Here is a 15913-nt window from a genome sequence, read left to right as displayed (position 1 = left end):
TGTCTTCTCTTCCTAATTCTTTATTGATTTTCTTAGTTTGTGTCTCATACACTTATTTTTTCCCAGCTCCTTTGATGTTCAAGATACTCATTGTTTCTCACTTTGAATCCTTCATCCATATTCACCCTCACAATGGAGACTAGCTAATTCCAACAAAAAGACAAATCCCAGGGCTGGGTGGTGGCACACCTGGTAGAATACACTCATTACAGTGAGCAAGGACCTAGGTTCAAGCCTCCATTATCTGCTTGCAGAGGGGAAGTTTCATGAGTGGTGAAACAATGCTGTAGGTATCTCTCTCCCTCCATATCTTCTCCCTTCTCTCTCAACTTCTCTCTGTCTCTATCCTAAATAAGTAAATATTTTCATGAAGGCAAATTCCTCTTATCTCTATTTTGTAGAGGTGATGCTTTGATTTTTTTTAATAGAACATTTTTTTCACTCTAAGTAAGAAAAAACAAGTTCAGGAATTTCCCTCTCAGAAAACTGATGTGTCCATCATATCACAAATAGCAGTGAATATTTTTAAGTCTGTGAAGAAAGTATAATATCAATACATATTGCTATTTTCCCTTTTGTTGCCCTTGTTATAGTTATTATTGTTGTTGTTGATGTAGTCATTGTTAGATAGGACAGAGAGAAATGGAGAAAAGAGGGGAAGACAGAGAGGAGGAGAGAAAGACCTGCTTCACCGCCTGTGAAGTGACTCCCCTGAAGGTGGGGAGCTGGGGGCTCAAACCAGGATCCTTACACGGGTCCTTGTGCTTTGCACCAAGTGTGCTTAACCCGCTGAGCTACCGCCCCACTCCCTTCATATAATTTTCTTTAGCTCCAACTTTCAGGTTCCTTCTCTATTATAGAGACCAACCCCTATTTTAAAGTTAAAAAAAAAAAAAAAACAGAACAATGTTCGGCTCTGGCTATTGGTGGTGAGCTAGCCTGAATCTGAGATTTTGGAGCCTCAAACATGAAAGGGTTTTGTTTGTTTTTATGTTTTTATTTATTTGTTTTTTGTTTGTTTTTGACATAACCACTATGCCATCTTGCCTGCCCTGAAAGTTTGAATTTAATAATTCTATATGAAAATAGTTATAATGTCCGGCATATTGAAAGAAATGGCCATTAATCTGTTATTATAAATATTAAACTATTCAAAAATAGTTGTTTTAGAGACATCCCAACTTCACGACCAAGAGCTTAAACCCTAGCACCAATTTCTCAGGTTTGAAACTAGACTTTCCCACCGCTATTTTGGGAAATGTTACTAACCCTCATAATTTCTTTATCCATAAAGAAGTAAAGGTTATGGTGAAGAAATGTGTGCAGTGTTTAGAATGACAGTTAATATAGAATAAGTGTTCACTGGTGTCAACTATAATTATTGATTGCACTTCACAAAGCCAAATTCAACCTATAGATTACTCTCCCTCAAACCAACTTAGTAGAATAGAATGGTAAAGAGAAAGGCTATCAGAATCAGACAATCCAGGTGCGAATCTTGCCCACTCAGCTAGCTGATGAGCTTTTAAAGAGGTGCTAAGTTTCTCACTTAATTTTCTTATGCCTCAGTTGTCTCATCTATGAAATGGATTGTATCAGTTTTGAACTAAAATAATCTAAATATTTTAAAATTTTGTCTCTTACCATCACCACAGCAGCAGTGACAACGTCTCAGTGGTGACGATCTAAGTATTAGAAGGAAATGATTCACCATTTAAATGCATATTCAAATCTTGTATATTAAACTGTTCTTATAGGGGCTAGAAAGTGACTGCCCGGGCAGGCATGAGTGAAACCCTGGATCTGATCCCCAGCATGGTATGAAAGAGCCAAAAACAGCACTAACAGTAGATGCTAGAAGTGGGGCTTTACTTCCCCTCCCACCCCCCTACTCTCAAAAACATATGTTGAAATTGAACCAAGAATTGACTCAGGGATCTCACAGGTGCCCCAAGATCCTTCCCCCACAACTGCATGAAAAACAGTTCTCACAAAAATGTATCTTATTTTCAAGCAGAAAACAACATTGATTCAAACATTTATTAAGCAGCTTTCTCTTGCCAGAAACTGATAGACAGTAAAGAATAAAGCTTAGTGGTTTCTGCCTCCAAGAAATTCACACTCTGATTGAGAAACAAATGTAAAAAATAAGTGAATATATATGATACCACAATAGAGATTGTACAGGAGATAAGGATTCAGAACAGGAACATTCTCCGGACTCAAAAACTGATAGAAGGCAAGAGATAGCAATCTTTGTCCTCTCTATTTCCACCAGAACATGCTCAGTAAATACAGTTAGTACTGATTAATAAGCTAATTTCAGAAAATGATATGATAATCTTTATTCATGACCTTATTCTCAATTTAACTCTGTCAAAATATATACATGACCTTACACAAAATTAATATCTCCTCCAGAGATCTGCTTTTCACATACATTTTTCTCTCTCTATCTCTAGATATATATGTAGAGTACACACACACACACACACACACACACACATTTATTCTGCTTATTTTAGGTTGTTGAGAATTGCAAATGAGCTGGTAATATATTTGAAGATTTCCTAAGAAAAACCTCTCAAGTAAAAATATGAATACTACCAGATTTTTTCCTTAATTATAAAGCTGCAGGATCAGATTTTTTTATGTTTATTTATTTTCCCTTTTGTTGCCCTTATTTTTTTCATTGTTGTTGTAGTTCTTATTATTGTTATTGATGTCATTGTTGTTAGATAGGACAGAGAGAAATGGAGAAAGGAGGGGAAGACAGAGAGAGGGAGAGACAGACAGACACCTGCAGACCTGCTTCACCAACTGTGAAGCGACTCCCCTGCAGGTGGGGAGCCTGGGGCTCGAACTGGCATCCTCACGGGGGGTCCTTGTGCTTTGCATCATGTGTGCTTAACCCGCTGCACTACCACCTGACTCCCAGGATCGGATACTTTTTAAAGTGCTTGTAGTATTAGGTTAAATTTTACTAATGAGAGAGATTTCATGAACATGGAAAAAAGAAACAACCACCTCAAAATATGAATGACTATTTACAAGCTCTATCTGAAAAAGCAAGTACTGACAGACACAGGCATCTTCTGGACAAGTTATACATGTCTGTGTTTGATCAGGTGCCCTAAAAACTTGCCTTTGAATTCGATTCCACAAACATGGTTTTCGTGACTCTAATAAGTATAAAAGACTAGAAGAATATCCTTTTCTGAAAATGACTTCTTTCTTGCAGCAGTTTTGTTCTTCCAACCATTACCAATCAATCAATACTATAAAACAAAATCTACTAGTGCAATATTCAGCTTGAGGAGCTTCTAACTCAATGCTGTTGATCTTAAACACTACTTCACATAGAAGACACTTAGCAAAAAAATATTTGCTCCCTGAATCAAGACCTGTGTAGCTGATCGGAGCTACAATTTTTTTTTAAATAACTGAAAACAAAGCAGAATCATGACTTCAATTTATTCTTGAGTATGAGGAAAAAAAGGTAAAGATTGGAGAGTGAAAACTTTTGAGAGAGTCCACATATCAAATACACAGCCTATATATTAAAAAGATTCAGTTTGTGTTTTGAAAAACTTTGAGACATACAATTGACTGAAAACTGCTCAGCTGGAGAATAAATGGCTGTTGAGATCACACAAGTGGGAGATACAGAAGCAGGCAGACTGATTGCACAGGTAAAGGAAGGTAAGAAACGATGGGATGGAAGTTGTGACGTATGTTTCCCTTCACAGACAGAAGCAGCTCTGATGTACGACGCTGTGTACATGGTGGCCATTGCTTCTCATCGGGCTTCCCAACTGACAGTCAGCTCTCTCCAGTGCCATCGACATAAGCCGTGGCGCCTGGGACCCAGATTTATGAATTTGATCAAAGAGGCAAGTGCTGTTCTTTCATTCTCCTATCTTCCTTTTGCGTGGGTCTATTTGATATGTCCATTTGCTGTGCTTCTCCCCACGTGGTTCTGTTAGCATGATCTCTATAAGGATGAGAAGATATTGTCAACCTGTCTGTTGAGATTTCAGTGGTTACATTTGTTAGAAATTTTCTGATAGGACTTGAAAAATTCAAAGAAGCTAACGAAGACTAGGGAGGTACTCATCCCATTAATTGTTTTATTTAATTTAACTTGTTTTTATTGAATAGAGACAAAGAGAAATTAAGAAGGAAGGAAGAGATAGGAGAGAGAGAGAGAGAGGGAAATAACCTAAGCTCTACTTCACTACTTGTGAACCGCTTCCAGTGATCATTTTTCTTTACTTTTTGTTCTTTCAATTATATTTGATAGAGAAATTGAGGGGGGAAGGGAAGAAATAGAGGGAAAGAGAAAAACAGACACCTACTTTACCACTCATGAAGCTTCCAGGGTCCTCATGTTTCAGTGTGTGCTCTACCACCTGGCCCTTCAAAAAGCCCCATTCTAATATGAATAGAGTCTTCATAGATGAGAATTTTGGGGTTCTCTTCGAACTCAACACACATTTTATAGTCTACCTGGACATAGCAAGATGAAATAAAGCATTTGTGAGCGGCTAGGCCTGACCAAGTAGACAACACACTCTATAATGCTGCTTGAATGTTTTATCTGTGGGATACACAGATTTATCCTTCAGGTAAAGAGCATCTTTATTTCTCTGTGTGCCAAAGAAGATTGGGATGCAGCAAATACATTAAAAAGAAGAAGACTGTGAATGGACATAGTAAAAGAGAAAACTGTTTAGCCAAAAACAAGGTAGAGACTATTTTGTTCAAGACCACAGAGCCACTCTCAAGCAGCCTCACCTACTTCCGCATTCAAGGCTGACTCTGATCCATGGAGGGAGGACTAGAAAGGTAGAATATATGAGAGTCAGCACTTTCCAGGCTCTAAAACAAGATTGTATGTGAGACAGGATGATAGCCAGCATTCAGGAAGTGTTATGGGCACACTACTGAGGCATGAACCTGGTACTCACACACACACAAAAAACGACAGAAGTGTTTCCTTAACTTTTTAATTATGATTCATAAGTCTGTTGAACAAGAGGTGTGCAATTTCACACAATTCCCACCACTAGAGTTCCTTATCCCATCCCCTCCATTGGAAGCTGTCCTATTCTTTATTCCTCTGGGAGTATGGACCACAATTCTTTATGGGATACAGAAGATGGAAGTTCTGGCTTCGGTGATTTTGTCTCTGTTGGACAGGGACATTGGCAGGTCGATCCATACTTCCAGCCTGTTTCTATCATTCCCTAGTGGGGCAGGGTTCTGGAGAGGGTGGTATTGCAGGAATCATTGGTGAGGTCATCTGCCCAGGGAAGTCAGGTTGGCATCATGGTAGCATCTGCAACTTGGTGGGTGAAAAAGAATTAAGATATAAAGCAGGAAAAATGTTTAATAATCAGGAACCTAAAGGTAAGAATAGAGCAGGTGAGATTTGGAATCTCCATTTTGGAAAAAGCTAGGAAGTCTATTTTAGATATATTCCAAGGGGCTCTTAGCTTTTATATTCTGAACTTTCTCTTACTTCACCCTAGTCCTGACTCCATTTCTTGCATTTAAATCCCAGTTTCACTAATATTTAAGATGAATAAAACCTAGACAAGTGACTTCAACAAAAGATAATATATATACTATAACAAAACTCTTTATGTCTCACTTTTCTTGTGTAAAATGGACATGGTATCTTCTATCTCACTGTGTTATCAGAAGGATAAAGGATAAGGTTAATGCTTTTGAAGCTCAGTGCAAGGACATAACATGAATCTGAAATACTACCTACTCTCTTTCCCGTGGAATGAACCACTGATACCAGCCTCATTCAATTTCCTGAGGATGACACCAGGAATTTAAAACTGGCAACAACAACAAAGAAACCCCAAAAAGGCATGAAATGAAATACCCTTTCTGACAGCTACATAAATCTGACATACTGTGTCTAATAGAAAAACACAACAAAGTCTCTCCTCTGCCCCCAGCGATCATGGTTCTGTCCTGAATCGCTATCCTGATCACCTTGATCTTTAACGGGCAAACAGCTGGGCTCCTTTTATCTCACACTGGTGCAAACAGAGGCATGAAACCACATGAAAGCTTGTGATCAAACACTCAGAGCACCCCAAGCACTTTTCTTGCTTTGCTTGTACCTCAGTTGCATGAGAAGGTAAAATCATCAAGCAAACTCCATTTAGATGTGTTTAAAGAAATAATGAGAGACCACATTGCAAGCAAGCAAGCTAGCACTTTACATTCATTTACTCCAAAGAGCAAATGCCTTATTCTTAGATGCCCCAGCTGGGGTGGAAGGAATCGCTGTGAGAATTCATCAGGAACCTTTATCACGATGTGCTCACCACGCTGGCTTTGGTCTCCCGAGTCACGATGTCATAAGCTTCCTCTGGCAGCATGTAGGTACTTGCAGAACAGGTGTGATGGCGGGGTGGGGGGGGGGGTCACCAGGAGCAATGTCCCCAGCCTCTTGAAGGACTCGTACTGAGAGTGTTCAGAGAGCAACAGAAATATATGGCAAAAATGCAAGTGTTTCAACAAAACTTTACCGGCACCTGTTTTTTTTTTTTTTTGCTTGTTTTTAATTTTTTTGAGGGGAGGGGCATACAATAAGATACTTGGTTCTAAAATGTCCCCACAATTTCTTTTGAAAAGACCTCCCAAATGTAATTGAAAGTAATATAAAGGAGCAAATCAGCAGATTGAGTTTATGGGATGATTTTTATCTCCTGTGAGATTTGTTACAGGAGATAAATTTCCCAAGCAAGAAGACAGTGGTGTGTGTATGTATCTCTGATAACCCAACACAGACTTTAGAAGTAGGAGACCTTTCACACGGGGCTTTAGGCAGCTCCCTCTCAGAGTTTTAGACTGCCTGGAAGGAAGGGATGAATCAAAGAGCATCTTGAACATTATGGGAATGTGTCATGGTGCTAGTTTTCTGGGCATTCGCTAAGCAAGTGTGCATTCAGAGATGATGGCTTCCCACTCCATAAACAGTCTGGGAATCTTGATATATTTATATATATATCAAATTAATATAAATAATATAAATATAAATTTATAAATTAAATATAATTATATATATAATGAATTCTCGCAGCTCTTCTTTCCACCCCAGCTGGGGAATCTAAGAAATATATATATATATATAATATATATATATTATATATATTATATATATATATATATATATATATATATATGATATTAATTTGGTCCCATAGGAAATACGTTCCCCCAAATGAGAAGAGGTGGTCTCTGCAGTGTACTAATCAATCTCAGACATGGTGGACAAAAAGTAAGTTGGTGGACTAAAACCTTCACTCTTGGGAGCACCATGGCTCAGCGGTAGAGAGCAGGACTTGCATATCTAAAGCACTGGGTTTGATTCCCAGCACTGCCCATGCCAGAGTGGTATAATGGTTCCCCCCCCCCTCTCTCTCTCTCTCTCTCTCTCTCTCTCTTTCTCTCTCTCTCTCCCTCCCTTCCTTCCCCGCCCTCCCTCCCTCTCTCTCTCTCCCTCCGTTCCTTCCCCTCCCTCCCTCCCTCTCTCTCTCTCTCTCCCCCCTAGTGTCCCTCTCATAAAATAAATGAATATAGTAAAAAGCATTTTCTAATATCTATTAAATGGACATAGCGTCTTCTATCTCACTGTGTTATCAGAAGGGTAATATTTAACATTAGCATTTCTGAAGCTCAGTGCAGGGACATAACTTGAATCCGAAATATTATCTACTCTCTTACCAGTGGAATGAGCCTCACTTAAGGCTTTTTAAAATTACCTCCAGGAAATGGAAAAGATCTTAGGAACTCACGATTTTACCACATGTGAGACTTGAGTTGCATGTCCCTGCTACCATATGGTTGTACCATGCACAGCAGTTGCCATGTTGTATTTATTTTCTCCATATCTCTCTCAGCAGTTACCATGTTGTATTTATTTTCTCCATATCTCTCTCAGCAGTTACCATGTTGCATTTATTTTCTCTCTCTCTCTCTCTCTCTCTCTCTCTCTCTCTCTCTCATTTTTGAGAACAAGAAAAGTCTGCAGAAGAATATGGAGAACCTCTTGAGATTTAATCTTGCTTTCCAGCTATACCTCTTCTCTCCTGTGGCATCATTAATATTCTCTAAATTTTTAAGTTTCTTTAAATTTACAAGATGCTTCTACCACATTCTCATGCCTCCAGTTGGCCTGATGCCTCTGACTTATCTTTCATGTCAGCTCATTCAGACACCCTGCTGCTGTCCCCGACTCATAAGTGTAGGTTCCTTACCGCCGTCCACCCATTGCTGGACTGTCATAATTGTTTGCATACCTAGCCCATGCTTCACTTTTCTTTTTATTTTATTTTTTATTGATTTAACATCGGTTTACAAAATTATGAAATAATAAAGGTATAAATCCATATGGTTCCCACCACCAAACTTCTGTGGCCTCATCCCCTCCATTGGAAACTTCTGTAGTTCTCCCCAGGTCAACAATATGGGCTGATTTTACAATTATCTATCTGTATCTATGTATATGTATATATTTTTTTTCCCATTTTTCAGTGGTATTGCCTTCACCTCATTACTAAGTAATCCCTACACCCACTCCTGCTACTTCTGTGTCTTTCCTTTTTTTTTCTCCTCTTCTTGCTCAGATAAAAGAAGCAGGGCCTGACTTCCTCTGGTGTTGTCCAAACTCACTTCATTGATTCTATATAAACAAGATACCTGGTGAGAAATGCTTTCGGGTCCTGGTAGATGGGGATTTAGAGCCCTCTGGTTTGCTACCCTTATCACTGACCCCTCTGAAAGTATGGACCAAAATTTTTTATGGAATGCAGAAGGTTGGATCTCTGACTTCTGCAACTGCTTCTGCGCTGGACATGGGCATTGACAGGTTGATCCATATGCCCAGGTTTTTTCTATCTTTTCTAGTGGGGTAGGGTTCTAGAAAGTTGAGGTTACAGGAAGTATTGGTGAGATCTTCTGCCCAGGGAAGTCAGGATGGAGTCATAGTAGCATCTGGAACTTGGTGGATACAAGGCTGTAAGATGGAAAGCAAGACAACATGTTTAATAAACAGGAACCAGAAAGCAGGAATAGAGCAGATGAAAGTAGGGATTTTAGGGTGAAAGGAAGCTAGAATGTCTATTTTAGGGATGTTCCTAAGAGCCCATGTCTTAACCATCCTTGCTTGATGTTAATAGCTAACATAAGGATAGACTAGAAACATTATCTGGAAAGATGGTGTCAGAGTTGGGAGTAGAGCTAGGAAGCAGGATTAGGGCAGAGAGTGCTCCTAAATTTGAGGAAAATGTATAAATGCAAGTAACTCTTGACCACAACAATCTAATCTAGGGCCTATATCTATTAATATTTAGCACTGGAGCCTGTAAAATCTCTGAGTTCCTGTAAGACTGAGCTCACTGTCCATACTCACAGCTGGGAATATTCTAGTTTGTACTCACTTCAAGACCAGTCTTTCTCAAGTGGTGGAGTAGGCTGACCCAGCCTCCCTTCAGATGTCCTACGCTAGAGCTTTCTACCCTTGATTCTCTAGTTCTTGCCCAATGCTGGAACTAGAATGAGCATGAAAAATAGATGCAAAACACATAAATGAGTGAGTGAGTAAGAAAAGGAAAGAAAGAGCTACATAGCTTATAAAGAAGTACTATAGAACATACTGAAGAAGTGAATTCCATAGCCAGAAACAACTTCATAAGCCAGAGCTCAGGAGCTAACCCAGCCTTACCTTTAGGGTGATATGTTCTGACAGAAGAGCAAGGTAGGAGAACCAGGAAGAAGATGACTGACTTCACTCTAGCATTGAGAGCGCATACCCTGAGATTTGATCAGAGACTGTTTGTACAAATATAGTCACTTAGCCTCTTTTTTTTTTCACAGTCCCTTTTATCAATAAAATGGGGATAGAAATACATACTTTGTTTGCTTTTATAGGTTCTATATTATATGTGCAGTGTGTCAAATGTCCGTTATGTAATGGTTGCTCAGTAAAAGTTGGTTACCAGTCAATAAGAGTTTACATCTCAATGTACAAAATATACCGGAAGGGACCAGGCAGTGGTACACCGGGTTAAGCTCAAGTATTAGAGTGTGCACAAGGACTGAGGTTCAAGCCTCTGGTTCCCACCTGCAGGGGTAAAGACCTCACAAGTGATGAAGGAGTGCTGCAGGTGTCTCTCTGTCTCTCGCCTCCCCCTCTCAATATCTCTCTGTCTCTATCCAATAATAAATAAATAAAAATGTCTTTTTAAAAATATAGATATATATCAGACATAGCAGATGTTAGAAAGAGATGAATCAGTGCATATAAAACATTATGTATATTTCCTGCCAGACATAAGCACTCGCTGTCTGCTAGTGCTATCACTACATCATTGTCACTATTACTGAGTTAAGGTGAAGTATCTTTCTTGCAAAACAAGCAGATAAAGCCAAGCAATGGAAAGCCCAAAGTTGAATGGGTTCAGCGTAACAACTGCAGTGATACCAAGGAAAAAGTGAACTGTCAGTTCCAAGCACAGACATCAGTGGTCAAGAAATCATAAATATCAGGTAATAGTAAATAAAATTCAGCTAACATAAAACCTTGGCAAACTACATTTCATCCCAGTCAAGGAAAAAATAGCTTAATTTAAAATGCTTTAACTTAGCTAAAGCATTTCGTGCTGTGCTCAGTTACTCTGGACCTAGGAGAACTTCCAGTTGAACTAGAAAAATCAGCAGAGACAGATGTTAGAAGGAGCAAAACCACTGACGCATTTGAGGAGGCTAGAGTCTGTAATTGCCAGTGTAGGCATGAGCAGTGAACTGTGGGTACAATAGCATGAATCAGATTTTTTTTTCACTCAGTGATTCTATTTTCTGGGTTGCTTATTCCATATGAAACCGATTTAAATAATAAATCCCATGGTCTTCAGTCTCAGTGGCCTTACAAACTCCCCCTGCTTCCCTGAGCTAGTTAATCATATCTGGGCTAGGTGCTGACAGTAGAATAAGCCTGCAAACGGTGTTTCAGTATAGTATAAATGAAATATAAGGTCCTTTGTAGAGCTTGCATGTCGCGTTTCCACTGGGAAGTGATGAGAAATACATTCAAGTAAATATGGAGAAGGGATTGTTGTGAGCTGGACGCTGAGCTGAGAAATTCAAGCATGATTAACGATTAATAGGAAGTCACTGGTCTTGAAGTAGAGACAAAATACTATTTCAGATAGTTTATCTTGGTAGCTATGTGTAGGTTTGATCAAAACAGCTACATCTGTGGTGTTATTGGTGAATATTAGACATCTTGGTGTGGCAGAGTTTTTCATGCCAAGACCTGAAAAATGTTGGAATTTTTTTTTAAATTGCCACCAGGATTCTATCCTGTGCTCGGTGCCAGCACTACAAATCCACCACTCTAGGAGGACTTCTTTTCCATTTTTCCCCCTCTTTCTTGTTTGATTTGACAGGACAAAGAGGAATTGAAGAATTAGGGTAACTAGGGGGACAGAGACACCTGCAGCACTGCTTCACCGCTCGTGAAGCTTCCCCCTGCAGGTGGGGAGCAAGAGCTTGAACCTAGGTCCTTGCACATGGTAATATGTGTGTTTAACTAGGTGCACCACCACCAGGCCCCCAAAATGTTGCAATGTGTGCGAGAGAAATGGACAAGTGTTTCCTTTCTTTTTCTTTTTTTTCATCCATTTATTGATAGATTAATGGTTTACATATAGTGGTTGACACATGGGTATAATTTGTTATCTTACCAAGTGCCTGCAAGACACTTTTAACCCAACTTGGATCTTTTTCCATCAGCATGCATAAGGACCTGAGTACAACTTTAACTTCTCCCGTGGGTCTAAATTAAATCAGTTGCTTCTCTATTGGGGGTAAAAATACCAACTTGGATATCCAACTACTTCACCTCCACCATATGAACGAATTCTCAGAGTCTTTTCTTTTCTTTTTTAAAATATTTAATTATTTTTTCCCTTTTGTAGCCCTTGCTGTTTTATTGTTGTAGTTATTGTAGTTGTTTTTGGATAGGACGGAGAGAAATGGAGAGAGAAGAGGAAGACAGAAAGGGGAGAGAAAGACACCTGCAGACCTGCTTCACCGCCTGTGAAGCGACTCCCCTGCCGGTGGGGAGCCGGGGCTCGAACCTGGATCCTTACGCTGATCCTTGTCCTTTGTGCCACCTGTGTTTAACCCGCTGCGCTACCGCCCGACTCCCTTTTCTTTTCTTTTTAATGTGATCAGGCTTATCACTGGGGCTCAGTGCCAATACTATGAAGCTACACCTTTTGACAGACCTTTTTTTTTTTTTTTTTTACGTTTTGTTCTTTCTATTTTATTTAATGGGACCGACATAAGTAGAAAGAAGAGGGGTAAAAGAAAGATAAAGACATCTGCAGACCTGCTTCACCACTGTAAAATTTCCCCCATGAGGTTGGGGAGCTGAAGCTCAAACCTGGGTGATTCTACATGGTAACTTGTGCATTCAGCCAGGTGCACCACTGCCTGCCCAGTCCCCTAGTCTTCTGTTTTATCTAATAAACCTTTTCTTACTACAATGGGTTCAATGCTAATTAATGACAATGTATCTGGTATACAATTAAATAAAACTACAGATGCAGGAAAACAGGTGCTTTTTTTTTTTTTTGCTTCTACTGACTATTTAAAATTATTCAGACAAAATCTGGGCAGTCTGTGACTGCTTTATTACTTAAGATAATGACAATTTTAAAGACCTTGTTAGTTGACCCTCAAGTTCATAGTAATGAGAATATCTAACCTAAGATGTTAATCTAGGAGTAGAATGTTCTTTTTTTTTTTTAATTTTTTATTTAAGAAAGGATTAGTGAAAAAAAGCATAAGGTAGGAGGGGTACAACTCCACACAATTCCCAACACCCAATCCCCATAACCCACCCCCTCCCATGGTAACTTTCCCATTCTCTATCCCTCTGGGAGCATGGACCCAGGGTCGTTGAGGGTTGCAGAAGGTAGAAGGTCTGGCTTCTGTAATTGCTTCCCCGCTGAACATGGGCGTTGACTGGTCGGTCCATACTCCCAGTCTGCCTCTCTCTTTCCCTAGTAGGGTGTGACTCTGGGGAAGCTGAGCTCCAGGATACATTGGTGGGGTCTTCAATCCAGGGAAGCCTAGCCAGCATCCTGGTGGCATCTGGAACCTGGTGATTGAAAAGAGAGTTAACATATGAAGCCAAACAATTTGTTGAGCAATCATGGATCCCAAGCTTGGAATAGTGGAGAGGAAGTGTTAGGGAGGTACTCACTGCGAACTCTAGTGTACTTCTGCTTTCAGGTATATATTCTGCAGTAGTTTATGGATATGTGTGCACATAAGCTCTCTCTCACAGAAACTGGTGTATATCTAGGTTATGGGACTTTGTTAGAAAGTGAACTACCTGAGATGAAATTAGAGTGTACTATTAAAGGAAAGGTCTCACCCGAGTAATGAAGCTGAAGGGTTGTCATTCCACACGTGAAGTCTCTGGATACATTCTGAGGTGAAGCATGTTGAGGTAGCAATCGTTGCTTTGGTTAGGTTGTGATCGGCAGATGCAATGTTATTTGGTTTGGATTGGGAGATGCATACGGGAAAGTGGGCCCTATCCAAGGGTTCCAGGACTGGGGGAAGTAGGGGCTCTATAGTGAAGATGTGAGGTTCCTGCTGTCTTAGGGTTCAAAAAGACAATCAATAGTTAATATTATCATCACATTATTTGTTAATTGGGTTAACTTTGAAAAGTCCCTTTGTTATGGTTTGCTGGACAGTACCCAGTATCTTGTATATAGCTGTGCTATTGGAAGCTTCTAATCTACTTGGTCTAGGCTTTTGAGAGAGTCCGCATATCAAATACATAGCCTATATATTAAAAAGATTCAGTTTGTCTTTTGAGAAACTTTGAGACATACAATTGATTTCCCCCTCTCACATTAATTAGCTCCTGATTTATATGTCTACATTTTGCTAGGAGTGTACATAAACACCATTCCCACCACCAAAGGACTGTGACCCATCCCTCCCACCCACTCCCACTCCCCACTGGCCCAGGAAGCTACATGCCTACCCCTCACCACTGGGTTTTTACTTTGGTGCCCTACTTACAATTCGATCAGGTCCTGCTTTTAGTTTCCCTTTCAGATCTTCTTAGTCAGCTTCTGTTGATGAGTGGGATCATCCCATACTCATCTTTATCTTTCTGACTTAGTTCACTTAACATAATTCCTTCTAGCTCTGTCCAAGATGGGTCAGAGAAGGTGGGTTCATTGTTCTTGATAGCTGCATAGTATTCCATTGTGTATATATACCACAGCTTTCTCAGCCACTCATCTGGTGTTGGGCACCTGGGGTGCTTCCAGGTTTTAGCTATTATGAATTGTGCTGCTATGAACATAGGAGTACACATCTCTTTTTGGTTGGGTGTTATGGAGTCCTTGGGGTATAACCCCAGGAGAGGAATTATTGGGTCATATGGAAGGTCCATGTCTAGCCTTCTGAGAGTTTTCCAGACTGCTCTCCACAGAGGCTGTACCAATTTACATTCCCACCAGCAATGTAAAAGGGTTCCTCTGTCCCCACATCCTCTCCAGCATTTGTTGCTGCTGTCCTTTTTGATGTATGCCATTCTTACAGGAGTGAGGTGGTATCTTAGTGTTGTCTTGATTTGCATTTCTCTGATAATCAGTGACCTAGAGCAGTTTTTCATATGTTTGTTAGCCTTTTGGATCTCCTCTGTGGTGAATGTTTTGTTCATTTCCTCTGCTCATTTTTGGATGGGGTCATTTGCTTTTTTGCGGCTAAGTTTGCTGAGCTCTTTATATATTTTGGTGATTAGTTTCTTGTCTGATGTCTGGCATGTGAAGATCTTCTCCCATTCTGTGAGGGGTCTCTCTGTTTGTTTAATAGTTTCTTTGGATGTGCAGAAGCTTTTCAATTTGATGTAGTCCCATTGGTTTGTTTCTGCTTTGGTCTTCCTTGCAATTGGGTTTGATTCATCAAAGATGTCCTTGAGGTGTATGTGGGAAAGTGTTTTACCAATGTTTTCCTCTAAGTATTTGATTGTTTCTGGTCTGACATCTAGGTCTTTGATCCATTTGGAGTTGATTTTTGTTTCTGGTGAGATAAAGTGGTTCAATTTCATTCTTCTGCATGTTTCAACCCAGTTTTCCCAGCACCATTTATTGAAGAGAGCCTCCTTTTTCCATTTAATCCTTTGGGCCCCCTTATCAAAGATTAGATGCCCATAGGTGTTGGGATTTACTTCTGGGCTTTCAATTCTGTTCCACTGGTCTGTATGCCTATTTTTGTTCCAGTACCATGCTGTTTTGATGATGATGGCTTTATAATATAGTTTAAGGTCTGGGAGTGTGATGCCTCCATTTCTGTTTCTTTTCCTCAAGATGGTTTTGGCAATTCTAGGTATTTTCAGGTTCCAGATAAATGATTGTAGTGTTTGTTCTATTCTCTTAAAGAAGCCTGGTGGAACTTTGATGGGTATTGCATTAAATTTGTATATGGCTCTGGGGAGAATATTCATTTTGATGATATTTATTCTTCCAATCCATGAGCATGGGATATCTTTCCATTTCTTGGTATCAGTTTCTATCTCCTTGAGTAGCGACTCATAGTTTTCAGTATACAAGTCTTTCACTTCTTTGGTCAACTTTATTCCTAGGTATTTGATTGATTTTGCTGAAACAGTAAATGGGAGTGATTTCTGGATGTCTTCTTCTTCAGATTTAGTGTTTGCATAAAGAAATGCCACTGATTTTTGTACATTGATTTTGTAGCCTGATACCTTGCTATATTGCCTAACAACTTCCAGTAATTTTCTACTGGATTCTTTAGGTCTTTCTATGTATACTATCATATCATCTGCAAA

General features: G+C 39.7%; 1 protein-coding gene across 5 annotated transcripts in view; it reads left to right on the top strand.

Annotated features, from left to right (window-relative positions):
* Positions 1-15913, top strand: part of GRIK1 (glutamate ionotropic receptor kainate type subunit 1) — a 519153-nt gene that overhangs the window by 374224 nt on the left and 129016 nt on the right. For all 5 annotated transcript variants that reach the window (XM_016190588.2, XM_060198591.1, XM_060198592.1 and 2 more), the window contains exon 7: positions 3750-3893. In XM_016190588.2, the coding sequence (XP_016046074.2) occupies positions 3750-3893 (144 nt within the window). The remainder of the gene's footprint in view (positions 1-3749; positions 3894-15913) is intronic.

This window comes from Erinaceus europaeus, chromosome 9, assembly GCF_950295315.1.
Source record: "Erinaceus europaeus chromosome 9, mEriEur2.1, whole genome shotgun sequence".
NCBI lineage: Eukaryota > Metazoa > Chordata > Mammalia > Eulipotyphla > Erinaceidae > Erinaceus > Erinaceus europaeus.
The sequence above is the reverse complement of the archived record's forward strand: the minus strand, read 5'-3'. Positions and strand labels throughout refer to the sequence as shown.